Source organism: Megascapheus bottae, chromosome 30 (assembly GCF_031878675.1).
Source record: "Megascapheus bottae isolate mThoBot1 chromosome 30, mThoBot2.hap1, whole genome shotgun sequence".
Lineage (NCBI taxonomy): Eukaryota > Metazoa > Chordata > Mammalia > Rodentia > Geomyidae > Megascapheus > Megascapheus bottae.
Genome location: NC_143538.1, coordinates 8,620,033 through 8,638,034, shown reverse-complemented (window position 1 = coordinate 8,638,034; position 18,002 = coordinate 8,620,033). Strand labels below are relative to the sequence as shown.

The 18,002-nt window shown below is 49.6% G+C and overlaps 1 protein-coding gene across 1 annotated transcript in view; it reads right to left on the bottom strand.

Annotated features, from left to right (window-relative positions):
* Igf1r (insulin like growth factor 1 receptor) overlaps positions 1-16,511 on the bottom strand; it is a 202,465-nt gene extending 185,954 nt beyond the window's left edge. The window contains exon 1 of the mRNA XM_090321505.1: positions 16,096-16,511. Within this exon, the coding sequence (XP_090177631.1) occupies positions 16,096-16,189 (94 nt within the window). The 5' untranslated portion in view covers positions 16,190-16,511. The remainder of the gene's footprint in view (positions 1-16,095) is intronic.
* Positions 16,512-18,002: the final 1,491 nt, after the last annotated feature.

Below are 18,002 nucleotides of genomic sequence, written 5' to 3'. Positions count from 1 at the left end.
GTGGGAGAAAAGGAGGAATATGTTTATATGGGGCTCAGTTTTCAAATCTTAGAAGTTCAACTCCCTGAAAGTATACTTCCCCTCTACACTGAATGTGCAAAAGCTTTCAAGAAGCAACGTATTTGCCCTAAAATGGGAGGGGGAGAGGTGCAGAGCCATGTGAAATTTCTCAGCAACTGAGTCTCTCTCAAGAAAAGTAATGGGGCGAGCAAGACGAATTACGCGTTTCAGGCATCCAGTTAAGACAGTCCTCATGAAAATATACTCAGCTGTCCCTTCCCATCAAGCAGAGTATGGAGGGGTCCCAGTCCCCTCCCCCTTCCCGCCCCCGCCCCCACCAGAGATGCCATCCTCTGAGGGCTTTCTACTCAAGCCTCTGAGGTAAACGCTAGCATATGTGCACGGAGCATGTAATCCTCTCCACATGCTTCCACATCCTCCAGGTGACTTACAACACAACGTAAAGAGCAAGAAAAAGAAGTCTGGGAATGTTCTGTACAGGCACAGTTTCCCCTCCAAATACACTTGACTCACAGCTGGCGAACATTCATGGAGCCCATTGGTAGAGAAGGCAGGCTATACTTTGGGGTACTACTGGGTTCCACTTTAGTGTTAAAAATTCATCTGCAGCCAACTCTTAGACATGCCATGGACTGCTAAACACACAGCTTCCTGACCTTGAGAATTCTTCACGACCGCAAAGGACGCCATTACTGGGGACTGCACAAACTCGTCTCCATGAAAATTCACGTGAAGCACCAAGGGGATGATATTAGAAGAGGTCACAGGAAAGGTGTCCTGTGGGGAATCCATACTTGTTCTGCCACATGAGGATATGTGGAGGAGATGAGCAACCGTGAGACAAAAAAAAAAAACAAGCCCTCATGAGAAACTACATCGGGTGGTACCTTTGTCTTGGTTGCTGAGCTTCTACAACTAGGAGAAAGAAATGTTGGTTGTTTACCAGCCTATGGGAATGTGATGGGAATCCAATCTGGCCAAGACATCTATACAGTCCTATAACTAGAGCCCCAGAGCCAGACGCTGATTGCTCACACCTGTAATCTTTGCTACTTAAGAGGCTGAGATCTGGGGGCCGGGAGTTTGGCCTAGTGGTTAAAGTGCTTGCCTAGCATGCATGAAGACCCGGGTTCGATTCCTCGGTACCACATACATAGAAAAAAGCCGGAAGTGGTGCTGAGGCTCAAGTGGTAGAGCTCTAGCCTTGAGAAAGTCCAAGGACAGTGCTCAGGCCCTGAGCTGAAGCCCAGGACTGGCAAAAAAAAAAAAAAAAGAGGCTGAGATCTGACAACTGCAGTTTGAAGCCAGCCCCTGAGATTCATATCTCCAATTAACTACCAAAAAGCCAGAAGTAGATCTGTAGCTTAAGTAGTATCAGAATGCTAGCCTTGAATACACACAAATACACACAGCTCAGGGACAGCACCCAGGACCTGAGTTCAAGACCCAGAATGAGCAAAAATAAATAAAAATAAAAGTGTATCACCAAACAGGAAAGAAAACAGATACCCACTCCTGATCCCATGACACATCCCACAAAGTGTGCAAACAAACCAGAAACATACTCCTGAGGTACGGAAAGAAATCACTCTGTATTGCTTCTAGGCAACTTGTAAGCAACAATCACTAGGCAGCTAGTTTCTTCCTATGAATCCCTGGATCAAGAAGAGTTGTGGCCAGGCAGGGGTGGAGAAAGTTCCCCTCATGGCCAAACAAGCTTGGTTACCTTGTAGTCTTGTCTGGAATCTGGCAGGTCCAGGCTTGAGCCCCAGCATGTCGTTAAACCACAGTATAACATCCACCCACAGAGTGTATGTAGTGTTCTCACCCCAACCTCCCTCTGTGCCTTTGTCCTGGGATCTCAAGTACCCCCCTCTCTCTTCCCATCCCCATGGCTAACCTGGCATACTGGTCAACCTGTTCCTTTCAGAAATCCCTGTGTGAGGCCGGGAGTTTGGCCTAGTGGTAGAGTGCTTGCCTAGCATGCACGAAGACCAGGGTTCGATTCCTTGGTACCACATACATAGCAAAAAGCCAGAAGTGGTGCTGTGACTCAACTGGTAGAGCCCTAACCTTGAGAAAATCCAGGGACAGTGCTCAGGTCCTGAGCCCAAGCCCAGGACTGGGGAAAAAAAAAAAAAGAAAAGAAATCCCTGTGTGACTGGGGGGAGTCCCTGTGAAAAACTTCCAATAATCATCAGGGAGGAAAGCGAATATCTAAAACAAATCTCTCTCCTGGAAAAAATGAGAAAATGGACAGGTGACTGCGCATCACGTGACTGATTAGCAATAAATCCCATCGGTGATGTCTGCAGTTCTGTATCAGAGCAAAACCCAAATGAACCACCTGCCCCACGGAGACCCCAGCTCAAAACTACACCCCACCCCCACGCCACAGCACTCATGACGCCCCCAGAGCAACACTTGTCCCTCGAGGGTGTGGGGAAGGGCGGTCTTCCCTGACACACTGCATGGCGTCCACTGAAAAGTGAATCAAGAGGCAGGGCTTTCTTTAAATGTGATGGCGCAGCACATACCGCCACCACTGAATCTTTTAGCGGCGTTGAAAGTGCATAGTTTAAGTACCTGCACATCCCCTTGTGGCACGGCCATTCCATCTGCAGATTTCATGGCCTCCAACTGAAACTCTGTCCTACTAAACAAGTCCCCATTCCCCCCATCCCCTCTGTGAGGCTGTGTAAGTGAAATCACAGTTCACTGACATCTTGCTTAGCAGAGGGCAGGCTCAAAGGACGGCTTTCCTCTTAAAGGCCAAATACTATTCCAGCAAGTGATGTGACATTGTCTCTTCCCTCCTCCATCAATGGATATTTTGGTGTCCTCCTGGCTAGGGCGAACCATAGTGGCATGTAAATAATAACTTACAACACTGCTTTTGCTCCTTTGAGGCCATGTACCAGAACAAGATAACCTAGTAACTCTACACTCCATTTTGTTTTTAGGAACTGTACCACTTGTGTTCCCAGCAATAACACCCAGGGTTCCAGTTTCTCCACGTCCTGGTCTACGGTCTACACTTGTTATTGTCTGCTTTTGGGGAAGTCACAGTTAATGGGGACAACATGTCATGTTTGTGGGGTGTGATCTGCATTTTACCAAAGCTTGTGATATTATCATCCCTTTTCAGACAAAGGAATTAACTTCCTCCTCTGCCAAAGGAAAAGATATTTCAGACACACACACACAAAAAAAAAAATACGTAAGAATAAGAAGAAAATAAAAAGTCAACAGTGTTGCTGTAATTTGTCAAGTTGGTTGAGTATACACGGTCTGGTCATTTCACCTAACAAGCCCAACCAACGAGCTGAATAAGCAGAGCAAAGCTCCGGTGATACTCCAGGGAAGCTGACCCAGGAAAGAGCATGAGAGGAGGGCCCTCCTCCAGACCCTTCCACCACCCCCAGGAAGGCTTTTCTGCAAGCATTTACTCACCAGGCCACATACAGGGAACAGGCTGGCTTCCCAACCCCCTGAGGCCTTCCCCTCTGGCCACCTTAGAGCCCTAGTAGGTGGGTGTTGGGGGGGGGTGGAATTCCTCATCCTTGCAAGCAGTACTTGACTTTCAAGGACCGCTGAGTCTTTATTCTATTCTAATTTGTTTGTCTGGACACACATATTCTTCCTCTTCAGATACCCTGTCCTAAATCTGGCCTGGAAGCAAGTAGAAGTACCACCCTACTCTCCACGCCCTTGACAGGGCTCTTTCCCAGAAGCCTAGTGACCTCAATTACTTCTCACACAATGGATCAATGATTCAAGTCCGTCTTTCGGGGCCCCTCACACTGGACACTTCCGTAGACTTAAGAGGGCACTCACTTAGAATCCAAATAATCCATCACCCTGGGGGGGGGGGGAGCAGGGGTGGAAAGCGTCCACATAGGCTCCAAAGAGAGGATCAAAAACAAAACAAAACAAAAAAACTGGAAAGAGAGGAGGAAAAGAGTAGGGAAGGAACAGAAGGGAGGAGGAAAGGAGGAGAGAGAGGGAGGGTTCAAGTTAATTAGCCTGGAAGGCCAGGTCACATTCCTGAGGCAGGTACCATTGTTCTCTCCTATTTTCCAAATGAAGAAAGTGACCAGAGGAGGTAAATAACCTAGGGCACAGTTTATCTGCAGTTTCCTAAGTCACCAGTTCTGGGTTCTAATTCTAAACAAAATTAGGAGGGAAAGGGGCAGGTAGGATGAGGCAGAGCCTCATTTGAAACACAGATGAGAAATGACTGAAGTTTTAGAAAACTGATCACAAAAGCTCTCAAAGGAAAACTGCAGCCTCTTCTCCGGCAGCTCCCACAATCCTGTGCTAAGGACAGACAGGCACTTCTAGTGAACAAGTACAGTGTGCTGATCCATTTAAAAACACAAAGAGCACCAAGATAACAAGCACCAATAGAAAGCCCAGAGCAGGACTCAAAAACTGGCAGCTCCTGAGTCCACCAAAGGGCCAGAACACTCTCCCTAGAGGATTCCCAGCCCAAATCCCCACACATTCCAGTGGGGCCTATGTTCACTTTTGTGTGTGTGTGTGTGCACGTGCATGCCAGTCTTGGGGCTTGAACTCAGGGCCTAGCCACTGTCCTCAAGCTTTTGTGCTAAAGACTACTGTTCTAACACCTGAACTGCAGCTCCATTTCTGGCTTTTTGGTGGTTAATTGGAGATAAGAGTCTCCAGGCCTTCCCTGCCTGAGCTGGGTTGGAGCCTTGATCCTTCTTAGATCTCAGCCTTCTGAGTAGCTAGGATTACAGACGTGAGTCACAGGCACTTGGCAAATTTCACTTTTACCCACTCACCAGTCAGTTTCCCTTGCCCCAGAGCAACCACCTGTGCTCCTTCAACCCTCCCACCCCAAACCTTGAAAGCCAGACACTGCAACACACTCAAGTCAATAATCACTTAAGCTTCCTGAGCATCTCCTAACCCCCCACCCTCCCGGGAACTCCTAGTCAGATCATCTGTGTACACTATTGGCTGCGCTCACCAGGATCCAACATGGGCCAGAAACATTCAGACCTCAGAGGTCTTTGGATTTGGGAATATTTGCATTACTTCACTGGGTGAGCCTCCCTATGCTGAACCCCTGAAATGTTCTCCAACTCTGAAAAGGTTCTGAGCACTAAGACAGGGGCAGCACGAGAGTTGCAGCTTTCAGAGCTTTTGGAATTTGAGACTACGGATGCTCAACCCCTCCGCCACCCCCCATTCCCACCCCCACCAACCTAGGCAGGAGGTTTCTTGGGATAGAAATACAAGCATATCTCTAAATGCTCTTTATGGAGCTGAGGTCCCCAAGGCATTAGGTATTAAACACAGCACACTGGGCTTTTCTGACTTCCTATGCTGATAGGAAAAACTAACTGAAAGCCAGCAACAGGCTGGTTACCTTAGACTTCAGAGAAACAACCTGGTTCATGGTTCCAAAGGCTGAGTTGCCATTCAGGCTCCTGCGTTCACACTGTCACAGCACATACTGAAGGAGATACTAGAGGAGGATTTTAGGAAGACTGGAGCCCTGGAAAAGACCACCAGAACCACCAGCAAAGTACATGGAGAAAGGCAAAAGCATCCATGAATGCTTCCTGTACACCATTTCTGCAAACTAGCTCAGAGACTGGGGTTAACACCACAGCAAACCTGCTAGAAGCGGTTCATATTCCAAATCACAGATGGAGAATGAGGTCTGGGCTTTCCTTCCTACCAGACCCCAGGCACCTGAGAGGGAGATCACAAACTCAACTTCCCCAGAGGCAGAGGTGGGGGGAGGGGGTTCTAGCTCCACCAAATAGAGTTTGCATCCTCTGTGGGATCAAAAGTCACAGGGCAATTTTGTAAGATTTTTTTTGCTACATTTGAAATTAATATACCAGATTCAAATGCTTATGTTATATTCACTACAATAACTACCCCAACCTTCCAAATCTCAGGAGCACCAAGCCTTTAAAAATAATGTCTTAAGTGTTAAGGAAATTCAGGCATCTTAATACCATCCCAGACAATTAAACTTTCTTCTGACAGGGGCAAGAACAGAACCCATGGTCTAGCCCCACAGCAAGACCATCATAGGCCTTGATTTGTGCCCAAAATTGCACTGGGGCCAGAAGAGGAAACTTAAGTGATCAAGAGACCCTTGAGATCTAGGTAATGTGACAAGATACAAGGGACAACTTTAATGGCCTGACCAAGAAAATAACAAGAGAAATGAAACTTCTGCTTACAGCTGCTCCAGGCCAACCTTGCTGAGACACCAGCTCTCTCTGCCTATGTCTTGGGATCTGAATGCTGAAAGTGTTTGAAGAAGCACACATGTGCATTCTATCCTTCTGAAAAGGGACAGCAAACAGCCATCCAAAGCAAAAGCTCTGGGGAATGGCCAGCTACTGGCATCCTCAAGACCTTGTAACTGTCATGGAAGAGGCTGGGTTTACCACCTGGCCACTAGATGGCGCCTATGCATTGGTAAGGCAGCCAGTACATAGGGAACACATACCTGACAAAGGGAAGGATTAAGGAGAAAAAAATGTAATAGACCTTTGAAATGTGAAATGACTTACAGGAGTTGGTTACTGTTCCCTGAGAAAAAAATGAGGTAAAAAATGCATACATGCATACACATACACATACACACACACACACACACACACACGCACACGGGCGGGCACACATGCACGTCGCGCATTGCAGAATTCGAGACTCTTACCTCCAATAAATCACTAGAAAAGGGGAAGTAGGGCTGTGGCTCAAAGGGTAGGGTAGTAGCCTTTAGCTGATGAGCTCAGGGACAGCACCTAAGCCCTGAGTCCAAGACCCATGACTCAAAAAAAAAAAAAAAAAAAAAAAAAGTCAGGTTTCCCTGCACCAACTTTTCTAATGGTAGTTTCCTATGCATATTTAAAAATACTGGCCGGGAGTTTGGCCTAGTGGTTAAGGTGCTTGCCTAGCATGCATGAGGACCCGGGTTCGATTCCTCGGTACCACATACATAGAAAAAAGCCGGAAGTGGTGCTGAGGCTCAAGTGGTAGAGCTCTAGCCTTGAGAAAGTCCAAGGACAGTGCTCAGGCCCTGAGCTCAAGCCCAGGACTGGCAAAAAAAAAAAAAATACTTATTTTGTGGATTCATAAGACAAAGAGAAACTGCCCACTCACTCTCTGAGACTCGGAGATGTGATTTCTTTAGAACCAAAAGCTGGTAAACAGCTGACAAACTAGGTGGTCTTTCGGGGCTGGTAAGCTGTAGTTTCTGCTGCTCAGTGGAGAGGGTATAGGAGCAACAGACTACAGAAACAGGCCACAGAAACAGGGAGAAACACCCAGGAGACAGGAATAAATAAATAGCATGGCTCAGGGATGGGAATCCCCAAGGGACCCCTACAGAGCCTACTGCAGACTTAATAACAGTCTGCCATGGAAGGGGGTTTAGGGTGCATGCTTGGACCCTGGGGGCTGGAAAGTCAGAGATGTCACAAGAGCTGGGGAGTCCATTCAGGGACCAACAGAACATGTCCTCTGTACTTTGACAGGGGCAGGTCTGTACTGGACTGGGGTGTAGTGAGTAAAGAGGGACAAATCCGAAAGATTTCAAGTGACTCAGTGAGGGGGAGAGAAAGCATTCAATTAACTGGTCTCTCCACACAAAGCTGGGCTGCTCACCTGAAATTTAACTGAAAGAACTATGCAGAGCCAACCCTGGATGTTTAAGAGTCACCAAAATACAACAAAGTGTTTAAACGATACCATGCTGGTCACATACCTTTTCCCACTAACAGGGTCAGACAGAACTAAAGGTACCCGAGGAACAGAGCCCCCTTCATACATGTAAGCCTGCACTTTGACCAACCAAAATGAAGCCTCCTAGAAGAGGAGGAGCTGAAACACAAGATGATACAGAATCAAGATTGTACCCTCTTATACCGCCAAAAGCTAGTCACTGAGAACTCTCTGCAAACTTGCACAGGTGACTGGCTCATAGCTAGTCACCTGGAATCTGTCTGGGTGCTTCCATTTCTTCAGGAAGTCATTACGCATAGACCAAGTTTGGAGTCAATTTGTGCATGTGCATCTGTCTGTCTGTGTGGATGTGCAAGTGCTGATACTGGGGCTTGAACTCAGGGTTAGCCTTCTCCACTCAAAGCTAGCATTCTATCACTTGTGCCACAGTTCCATTTCTGGCTTTTTGCTGGTTAAGTGAGAGTCTCACAGACTTTTCTGCCAGGGCTGGCTTCAAACCGAGATCCTCAGAGGTCAGCTACCTGCAGACCTGGGATCACAGGCATAAACCACCAGTACCTGGCTGGAATAAAATTTTAACACCTAAACCCTGTGTGTCCAGACTTCTGTGCCTGAATAAAAATTCATCTGATGAAAACTGGTAATGTCTCTGACTCAAAAGTATTCCCAACAAATATTTCCAAACAAGTTAAGCATTCATATTATCTCAAGAAGAAAAGCTTTAATGTTCTACCATGTAAAGTATTTATTTATGTTTTAAGGCTGTCAAATATACTTGTTGTTCCATGTCGAATAGTAATAACTTTACTGCCCACCCTTCCTCTCCCCTCCTCTCCCTTCTCCACACACCCACCACATGTTCTGGCTTCCTGGTATTCATTGCATAATATTCAAACCAAATACACAAAAATGGAAATGATAAAGCGTAGCTTTTAAAGCAAGTACTTTTAAAACCTGGAAAATAATTTCAAGGCCAGTTTAAAGCTAGCTAGTGCCATGTTTAAAAAAAAAAACTGGTTGAGTAAAAGTATACAAAGCTCCAATGTATTTCAACTGTCCATACATAGGTGAAAGTGTAGAGATTGACAATTATCAGCAAACGGTGTTTTTATTATGTTAACTCTTGCTAAGCTACTGGCCTCCATTATTAAGGAAAGGGAATAAGAGAGTAAGGGGACAAAAGTAAAACTTTCAAACTCCTCCTCCTCACCACCACAAACTTTCCAGGACTTTAAAAAGCGACTTTCTGAAATATTTAAAGCATAAATCCTCTCCCAGTATAATGGCCACATGCCTGTAAACTCAGCACTGTGAAGGCTAAAGGAAAAGGACCTCAAGTTTGAGGCTGGCCTGGGTGACATACAACATAAAACATAAAACCTGGACAGACATGAATCCAAAATAAATAAATAAATACTTTAAAAGAAAATGTCCTCTAGACTACTACAGTGTGAGCACCTTTCAGATAGTTACCTCTAGTCCCTTCAGTAGCTGCTAACCAGCTCCTCACAGTAAGAAACCAGGAACTTTAAAACCATCAACCAGCTGGGTGCTGGTGGCTCACACCTGTAATCCTAGCTACTCCGGAGGCTGAGATCACAGTTCAAGGCCAGCCTAGCCAAGAAAGTGTGTTAAATTCTCATGTCCAATGAATCATCAAAAAGTCAAAATGGAGCTGTGGTTCAAGTTGGTAGCATTCCATCCTTGAGCAAAAAGGTTCAGGAATGGTACTCGGGCCCTGAGTTCAAGCCCCAGGATCGGCCAATATGAGCAGACAGTAGGCAAGCTCTTCAGATGTTTCCCCAGCTTACAAAGCAAGTCATCACCGGCAGAAACCGAATAACTAACAGCAAGACACAGTAAGTCCTGGAAACTCCTTTAAGTATTTTCCACTGGATTCCAGTAAAACCTGAACAGCAATCTAGAACATTACAAATTCCCACAGTCCGGGGCGGGAAAATAAAAGAAAGGAATATTAAATCCTTGGCTACTAGTTTCTTCAGGTCTCTAAATAAACATTGCAAAATGCCTCCAGTTTGATTCATACCTTACCTAATGGTAAGACATAAGGAATTTCTATACTTCAAGACCTAAATCCAATAAGTAACAATGAATTTAAGAAACAAGGGGAAAAGCAAGGCATGGTGGATCACACCTACAAATCCCAGCTTCTGAGAAGACAGAGCTGAGGGTCAGTCAGCCTTAGCAGGGAAGTTCACAGACACTTATCTCCAATTAACCAGCAAGACAAAAAAAAAGAAGTGGAGATGTGACTCAAGTAGTAGAGCACTAGCCTTGAGCAAAAGTGCTCAGGGTTAGTACCCAGGCTGTCCCAGGACTGACACAAAGGGGGAAGAGAAGAAAAAAGAGGGGAGGGGAGGGGAGGGGAGGGGAGGGGAGGGGAGGGAAGAGGACGGAAGGGGAGTTCAACAACTTCATAATTCAAGTAAAGAACTATCATTGCACTATTTCCTTGAGAGCCTAAAGTCCAGCAATTTAATATGGCCTGGTAAAATTAGCAGAAGTGTGTGAGTGGGGGAAGAAATCTTCAAAACTTCTACCTGGAATTTTACAAGCTGAGTGGCATTGAAAACAGACAGCAGTTCAGTCTTCAAGGGTCCCAACTGTCTCTCAAAATCAAAGAGAACATCTCCAGCCAAAAACCAAAGCAATTTAACAAAAGAAACCCATTTGGTCATGCCAAGGAAACAGGTATCTGCTGGGCCAACCTAAGTTTTCTACGAAGACCCTTTGTGTGGAAGCCACTCACACGATGGAAAAGGCAGGGTGTGTATATTTTTAAAATCAAGTTTTAATCTTTGCAGAGCCCCGGATGCTCTCCTAATGTCCACAAGCACCAGGGCTTCTGTACACACGCACACTGCCTGAGTTAAAGCCAAATCACATCTTCACGAGGAACTAACAAAAGCTCCTTGTGCTCCCCAGGGTAAGGAGGGCAGCTAGCTAGGACAGTGAGCATCGTGAGGTCCAAGTTTTCCCTTCACAACCGCTCAGAGACACGCAGACACTGGATCCCTGGCATGTGTGCAACTGTTACAGATCTAGTACAACTGCAGGGAGGTCATCTCTTGGCCTCAGATAGCACCTGTCAGAAACTGGCTAAGAAAAACAGTTCAAACAAGCTGGCCGGCAGGCACAAATACCTCTCCCTTTTAAACAAGTTTTGAAAACAAATCAAAGAAAATCACAAGCCACAGCGGACGGGGGGGGGGGGGCGGGGGGACTGTCGGGCGTGGATATGATTTACAAGAAAAAAAGAAAATCTTTCTGGCTTTGACTCCTCCATCACACACACACACACACACACACACACACACGCTCTTCTTATAACAGCCAGGGTTTTTTTTATTATAAAATATGAACATCCTCTAATGATGATTAAAAAATGTGCAAAGAGAGACAAATTCTGATTCTGGTCCTTTATAAGAAAGTTATACTTTAAAAAAAAAATTCCAGGCAACATTCATGTAACTTTTTGGTTTTTACTGTCCTGTCTGTTTGAGACAGTCTCACTACATAGGAGCACAGGCTGACCTTGAACTGTTAAACCTCCAGACTCAGCCTCCTGAGTGCTGAGATTACAGATGTGTACCACTCACCCAGCCTAATACTATACACTTTTAATCACAACTGTCAGGACCAGAGATAGAGAGAATATTGTGGGTTGGCTAAAATGGGCAGATATTTGTCTGGCATGCCCTACAGTGACATTTCATCATAAGGGAAGGTATAAATTAGGTTAAAAAAAATAATCCAGCACTTATTTACACAAAATGAGCAACACTGGTTCAGGTCAGGCCCAAGACCTTCAAAATGCTATCCATTGTCTATGTGAATATTGTCTATCTGATGCTCAAAAAGAAAAGTGAAATTTTCAAGTAACTTCCTTTTACGCAGGAATATATGGATACCTAGGACAAAGTCAGGCTCACACAGTAGGACAAATAGGTGCCCACTAAGTGCAGGCAAGACTCATTTAAGTTGCTTCTTAAGGAAACGAATGAAACCAGATATAAAAGGAATTGGATTGACCCTTCCTTGAAGGTCCTCTTAGGGGAAAAGAAAAAAAAAAAAAAAAAACTAAAGCAACAAGTGAAATGACCCAGTTGATACAGTAGACTTCCTTTATAGACCTTGTAACAATAAGATCAGGAAACACTATAAGCCTGTAAGCCATGGACAAAGGGGAGGGAGAGGGGAACCAATGTAAACAACTGTTTTCTATGACTTTTCCAAGGTAAATATGGATAAAGGCACAATACTTTGAAAGGGAAAAAATAAATAAATAAAACTAGTAGTTCACATCTATGATCTAAGATCAGAAGATCATGGTTCAAAGCCCAAACCAGGCACAAGGAAAATTCCTAAACTCTCATCTCCAATTAACCACCAAAAAGCCAGAAGTAGAGCTGTGGCTTAAGCAGACAAAGCTAAGGGCCAGCACTTAGGCCTTGAGTTCAAGCCCCAGAACTGGCATAAGATTAATCAATTACTTAATTTTAAAAATTAGGCTATCACTGTGGTTAACATGGTCTATCAAAGGACAGGGAGAAACTCTTTACCCTCTTAAACCAGCACCTTATTTCTGTACTGGAAAACACACATGATGAAACTGGAAACACAACAGCCATCTAGACTCAACTGCTAAAAACTCTACAAAACATCAGCCTCATTTCAGATACAGCGGAGTATTTGACTGTTTAAAATCAAGATTTTCACCAGCATTTTTTTTTTAATCCAACATTTCCATTCTTAAACATTCTTTGACCAAGACTTTTTGCCTATGCCTGGCCTAGCTACAATTATCAACTCATTGTTTTGATGGATTAATTCTTAAAAGAGAAGAGATGCCAACCAGCAGGAAAATTTGACTTGGACAACATTAATATAATTTGTGACATAAAGTATATCTTTTTTAAAAAAAAAAAGTGGGGGTTGATATAACTTGCATGCCATAAAACTCACATTTTAGTATCTTCAGAGTTGTGCAACCATTGCCACAAACTAATTTTAGAACATTTGCACCACCCCAAAAAGAAACCCTGTACCCGTTGACAGGCACTCCTCATTCCTCGCCCCCCATCCCAAGGTCCTGGCACTGACCTATTTTCCTTCTTTCTCTATGGACTGGCTGATTCTGAACATTTCATATAAACAGAATTGTTCAAGTTATGGTCTTCTGTAAAACTGACTCCTAAATCTTGATCATTTTGTTAAGTTTTTGTTTTTTTTTTCAAATCCACTGTTTTTGATTTTAGCTTGTTTCTCAGAGTTGAACTATTGTCTAATCCTTTGGAGGTATCAAACATCCCAACTTTCAAAAACTTGAAATCCTGAATCCCTCCACAAAATAATACTGTTTACTTGCTATTTCTCTCTGGAGAACCAAAACTATAATTTGCTATTTAGGTTCTTTCAAAAGTTCTTATTGTGGGTCCCTTCCTGGTAGGTAATAAAACCTTAACTTCTTTAAGCACTAACATTTCACATACCTAAGGTTTCTCTAACAATAGGATGCAGCTTGTGCTTAGGGCAGAAAGGTGATTTAAGTCCTTTTTAGAGGGTAGGCACCTTACGATTAAAGTGCACTTGGATTTTTTTAAACAACAAAACAGCCAGGGGATTAACTGGCTGTCACCCATAGCTTCCAAGCCTCTCTAATTTGAAAGATCTGTTCACATTATCAGGACACAAAGCAAAGGTGTTTGGCTGCATTTGCTTCACAAAAGTACATTTTCAAAGTTATAGATAAAATTTAAAAAACAAACATAAAACTAGACTGGCACCCTTGGCTCATGCCTGCAATCCTAGCTACTCAAAAGACAGATCTGAAGATTACCAATTCGAAGCCAACCCAGAGAGGACAAGTCTGAGACTCATTTCCAATTAACCAACAAAATCCCAGAAGCAGAGCTGTGGTTCAAGTGGTAGAGCCTTGAACACAAAAGCTCAGGGAGGACAGCATCCAGTCCCTGAGTTCAGGCCTCAAGACCAGCACAGAACAAAACAAACTCATTCCACTAAGGTCACCCTCCAAGAGAAATGGCTGATCTATAAACACATAAATATGCCAACGGGCCTTGCCACCACCAGATAAACCTCAGAAAGAATGTCTGTCTGGTGTCTTCCTTCTGAGTAACGTGGTTTAGCACCTTTCATACTGAACCTATGTATCTGCCAATTCTCATTGCAGAGAGAGAGAAGGAAAGGCAGGCAGGGAGTCAGATCCACGGCCCTCCATAACCAGATTTGGAGAGTGCCTTCTGGTATTCCCTTGGGTTTTAAGGACATAACAACCATTTCAAAAGTGATCTTTCACACCACTCAGGCTTAGAGGGATTAAAAACACAGTGAGATGCCTTTCCCTCCAACCTGCATGCTTAAGAAAGTATCAAACAGCATCTACAAAATACGGAGACCCTGGAGATGGATGTGTGTATGTGTGTGTATATGTGTGTGTGTATGTGTGTGCATGTATATGTGTGTATGTGTGTATGTGTGTGTATATGTGTATGTGTGTATATGTGTATGTGTGTATGTATATGTGTGTATGTATATGTATATGTGTGTATGTGTGTATATGTGTATGTATGTGTATGTATATGTGTATGTATGTGTGTATGTGTGTGTATGTATATGTGTGTATGTGTGTATGTGTGTGTGTATGTATATGTGTGTGTGTGTGTGTGTGTAAGGCTTTGGGCTTCAAAGCTGCATACTTCAACAGCATTCCCTAATACATGGATTCGCTCCCGGATGTCTAAACTCCTATTTAGGTTTCAAAAGTTAGAACCCTTCCTAGCCTTTAGGAAGTTGTGGTTCCACCTCCCCGCACACTCAAAAACAACAACAACAACAACAAAAAATGCTCGAGTGGATAAGAAAGAGCCCGGAAGCCTTTCGCCCAATCCTGTGTGCTCAAAGTTTGGAAAACAAAGAGCAAGAGAACCCAGATTTTGGGGAGGTCCTCCCATCCCAATAATCCTCCTCCTCCTCCTCCTCCTCCTCCGTAAACAGGCTAGTTCCTTATTAACTCCATCCTGGAGTCGTTAACTCCACCTCACTTTCCTCCCAGCTCCAGTTCGACGACTGCACTTGAAACTTGTGTTCCAATTACCCTACCATCTCCATCTCCATCTCCATCTCCTCCTCCTCCTCCTGCCTGTTCTCCCCCTATTTTCCCCGCGCTTTCCCCACCAGCCCCTACCCGACACCACCCAAACAAAAGCGATCGGATGGCCAGTGACAGGCGTGCGGAGCCATCCCGCTGATTAGCGCTGTTCAAAGGCCGTGCGGGGCGCGCGGGAGGCCGTGGGGGCGCCACGGCCACGGCGGGGCATGGCCAAACGCAGCCAGCCCCTCTCCTCCACCGCCGCGGGCCTCGGAAGCGCCCCACGCGCGGGCAGCGCAGCGCACGACACGCGGGGCGCGCGCGGGGGGCCGGGCCGCGGCGACCCCCCCCCCGCGGGCAGCACGTGCGTGCCTGGCGCGCCTGGGCTCGGGACGCCCACCCGCGGGAACGCGGCCCCACCACGTCGGACACACCTCGGGCGGGTGGGGGGGAATGGATCGGAGAGGAGGGGGGAGACACTGGGAGAAGGCCCCAGATCCCCCTCTGAATTGGGGTGGGGGTCCCCAGGTTGCGCCCCCCGGGCTGTGGAGGGTCCTCGACCTTACGGGTCCTTCCTTCCCGCCCCCCCATCCCCCGCTCCGACCCCGGGGCACGGGGAGACGCGCCGCGGGATGGCGTTTGGAAACGTGTCCCGAGGCTGCAGGGGGGGGGGGCCTCTCCACGGCGTTACCTCCCTCTACAGCACAACTTCCACCCGACGGGGCGGGCGGCTCCCGCTCCCCACCGCCGGACCTCCCCCCACCCCACCCCGTCTGCCCCAACGGCGGCGCACGGCGCAGCCCAAGGGACCATCACCCGGGTCTGCGCGCCGCGCGGGGTGGCCGGCGCACCGGGGAGGGGTGAGAGGAGGACGGGGGGGGGGGGGAATGAACCTCGGGATCGCGCCCACCCGGGGCCAAAGTGTCCCCACACCAGGAGGTGCCCAGCGTGGCACCAGTCGCGAGAGATCCCTACCCACCCACCAGGCCGCAGGACGGGGCGCTGGGGACGCCGAAAGAGAAAGCCAGCCCCCCCCCTGCCCGGCCCTGCCCGGCGCTCCGGGGGTTCCGCCCGCAGCCCCGCGGGCCGCGCCCCGCCCGCCCCCCGCCCCGAGCCCCGGGGCGCAGCGCGGACGCCGCCCCCGGGGCGCAGCCCCTCGGAGGAAAAGTTCCCGCGGCGGCGGCGGGCGGGCGCGGACTCACTTTCTCCACTGGTCGGCCAGAGCGAGAGCGCGGCGGAGAGACACAGGAGCCCCCACAGCGAGGTCGGGGGCCCTCCTCCGGAGCCAGACTTCATTCCTTTGATTTGGGACGAAATTCCCCGCTCTCCAAAGAAAAAAAAAAAGTAGGAAAAAAACACACACACAAAACAACCCCAAAAGTCTCAACTCCAGTCTTCGCTCTCCCACGGCCAGAGCGACGCCAACGATCCAGGGGCGAGGAGGGGCGGAGGACGACGGGTGGGGGCAGCAGCGCCGACGGGGCGACCCCTCAACGCCGGCCGCAGCCGCCCGGGGCTCGGCGGAGTCGGGAAGCCGGGGTGCGCCGGGATGGGCTGTCGGCGTCGTCGGCCTCCATCTTCAAACCCCGAGGAAAACTGCAAAGAAAGGGGTGGGGAGGGAGGTGGGGGGGGGAGCCGGGAGCCGAAATCCGCCCCGGAGAGCGGCGGACTCGAGATGGGGTCGGCGGGGGCCGCGCGAGGCCGCCGGGTCCCCGACCTCCGCGGCGGGAGAGCGCGCCGCAGCCGGCCCCGAAGTGCAGGTCGAGGGGTGGGTGTGTGGGGCGGGGGAGGAGGGCGGGAGGGAGGGAGGGAGAGAGAGAGGCCGGCGAGGGGCAGCGACGCGGGGTGGAAATGAATGAGCGGCGGCCCCTGCGCCTCCGCCGCCTTCGCGTCGTCCTCCGGGCTCCGCCGCCAACGCCGCCGCCGCCGCCCTCAGCGCCGCCGCCGCCGCCGCCGCGAGCTCCGTCCCGGAGCCAGGGCGCACACAAAGCGGCGGCCCGGCACCCCGCGCCGGTCCCCGCCCGCCGCCGCCCGGGCTCCCCCGAGCGCGGGGCTCCGGCTCGCTGAAGGTCAAGGCCGCGGCGCGCCGTGGAGCGCCCCGCTCGCGCGGGCGGGCGGGAGGGGCGTGGAGGGCGCGGGGAGCGGGCCCGGGGGTCCGCGGGGCGCAGGCTGGCTGCGGCGTCCCTCGGGCCGCCGCGTCGCTCTCCCCGGCCGCCCGGGGCGCTCGCCCGCCCGCTCCTCGGGGGTATTTTCCCCTCCCCTCGCCTTTCTTTTTCTTTTTTTTCTCCGCTCAGCGGAGTTAAGGCTGGTAAACAAGAGCCTCAGCCTCGCCACGGCCGCCGCTGCCACACACTGGGGGCTCGAGCGCGCGCGCCCGGCTGGCTGGGGAGGAGGAGGAGGGAGGGGGAAGGCGCGCCCGCGGGCCCGCGCGCACGCACGTGCCCGCGCGCACTCCGGAGCGGCCACCGCCGCAGCCCCGGGCGCGCCGAGGGCCGGGCCCTCCGCGGGTTCACCGCAAGACCCGGAGTCCGGGATCCCGGGGACGTGCGGAATGGAGCTGGGGCGTGGGCGCCGGGCTGGCGAAGCGCCGCCTTCCTCCCCCTCCCCCCCCCGCCCCACGGCCCCGCCCTCGACGGGACACACACACGCGCGAGCGCGCGCGCCCACGGGCTCCCGCCTCCACCCCGCACTGCGCCGGCCGCCCCGCGCGCGCCCTCCCCGCACCCCCGCCCCGCCCGCAGGACTCCACCCACGGCGTCCCCGGCGCGGGTTCCCCCGACCCCCGGGCGGCCGGGGCGGGGGCCGCGGGGCCCCGGGAGGGGGGGGGATCATGGAAAGCCGGCGCGGCGGGCCGGCCGTCTCCTCCGTTCTTGAAAAGCCCCATTGTTTCCCGCAGCTGTTACAAAATAAATAAAGAAGTGCGTGCATGCGGCACGTTTTTCTTCTGTTCTTCCAGCGGGTTGGAGAAGCCCGATCGTGGCGGGAGGGGCGCACCTGGGAGAAAGGGGGGCCCCCCCATCCTCACTCACACATCTCCCCTTTCGCCGGGCTACTCCGCCCCGCACTTTTCCACGCCCGCCTGGGGCGCCCGTGTTGGCGCGCGAACTGG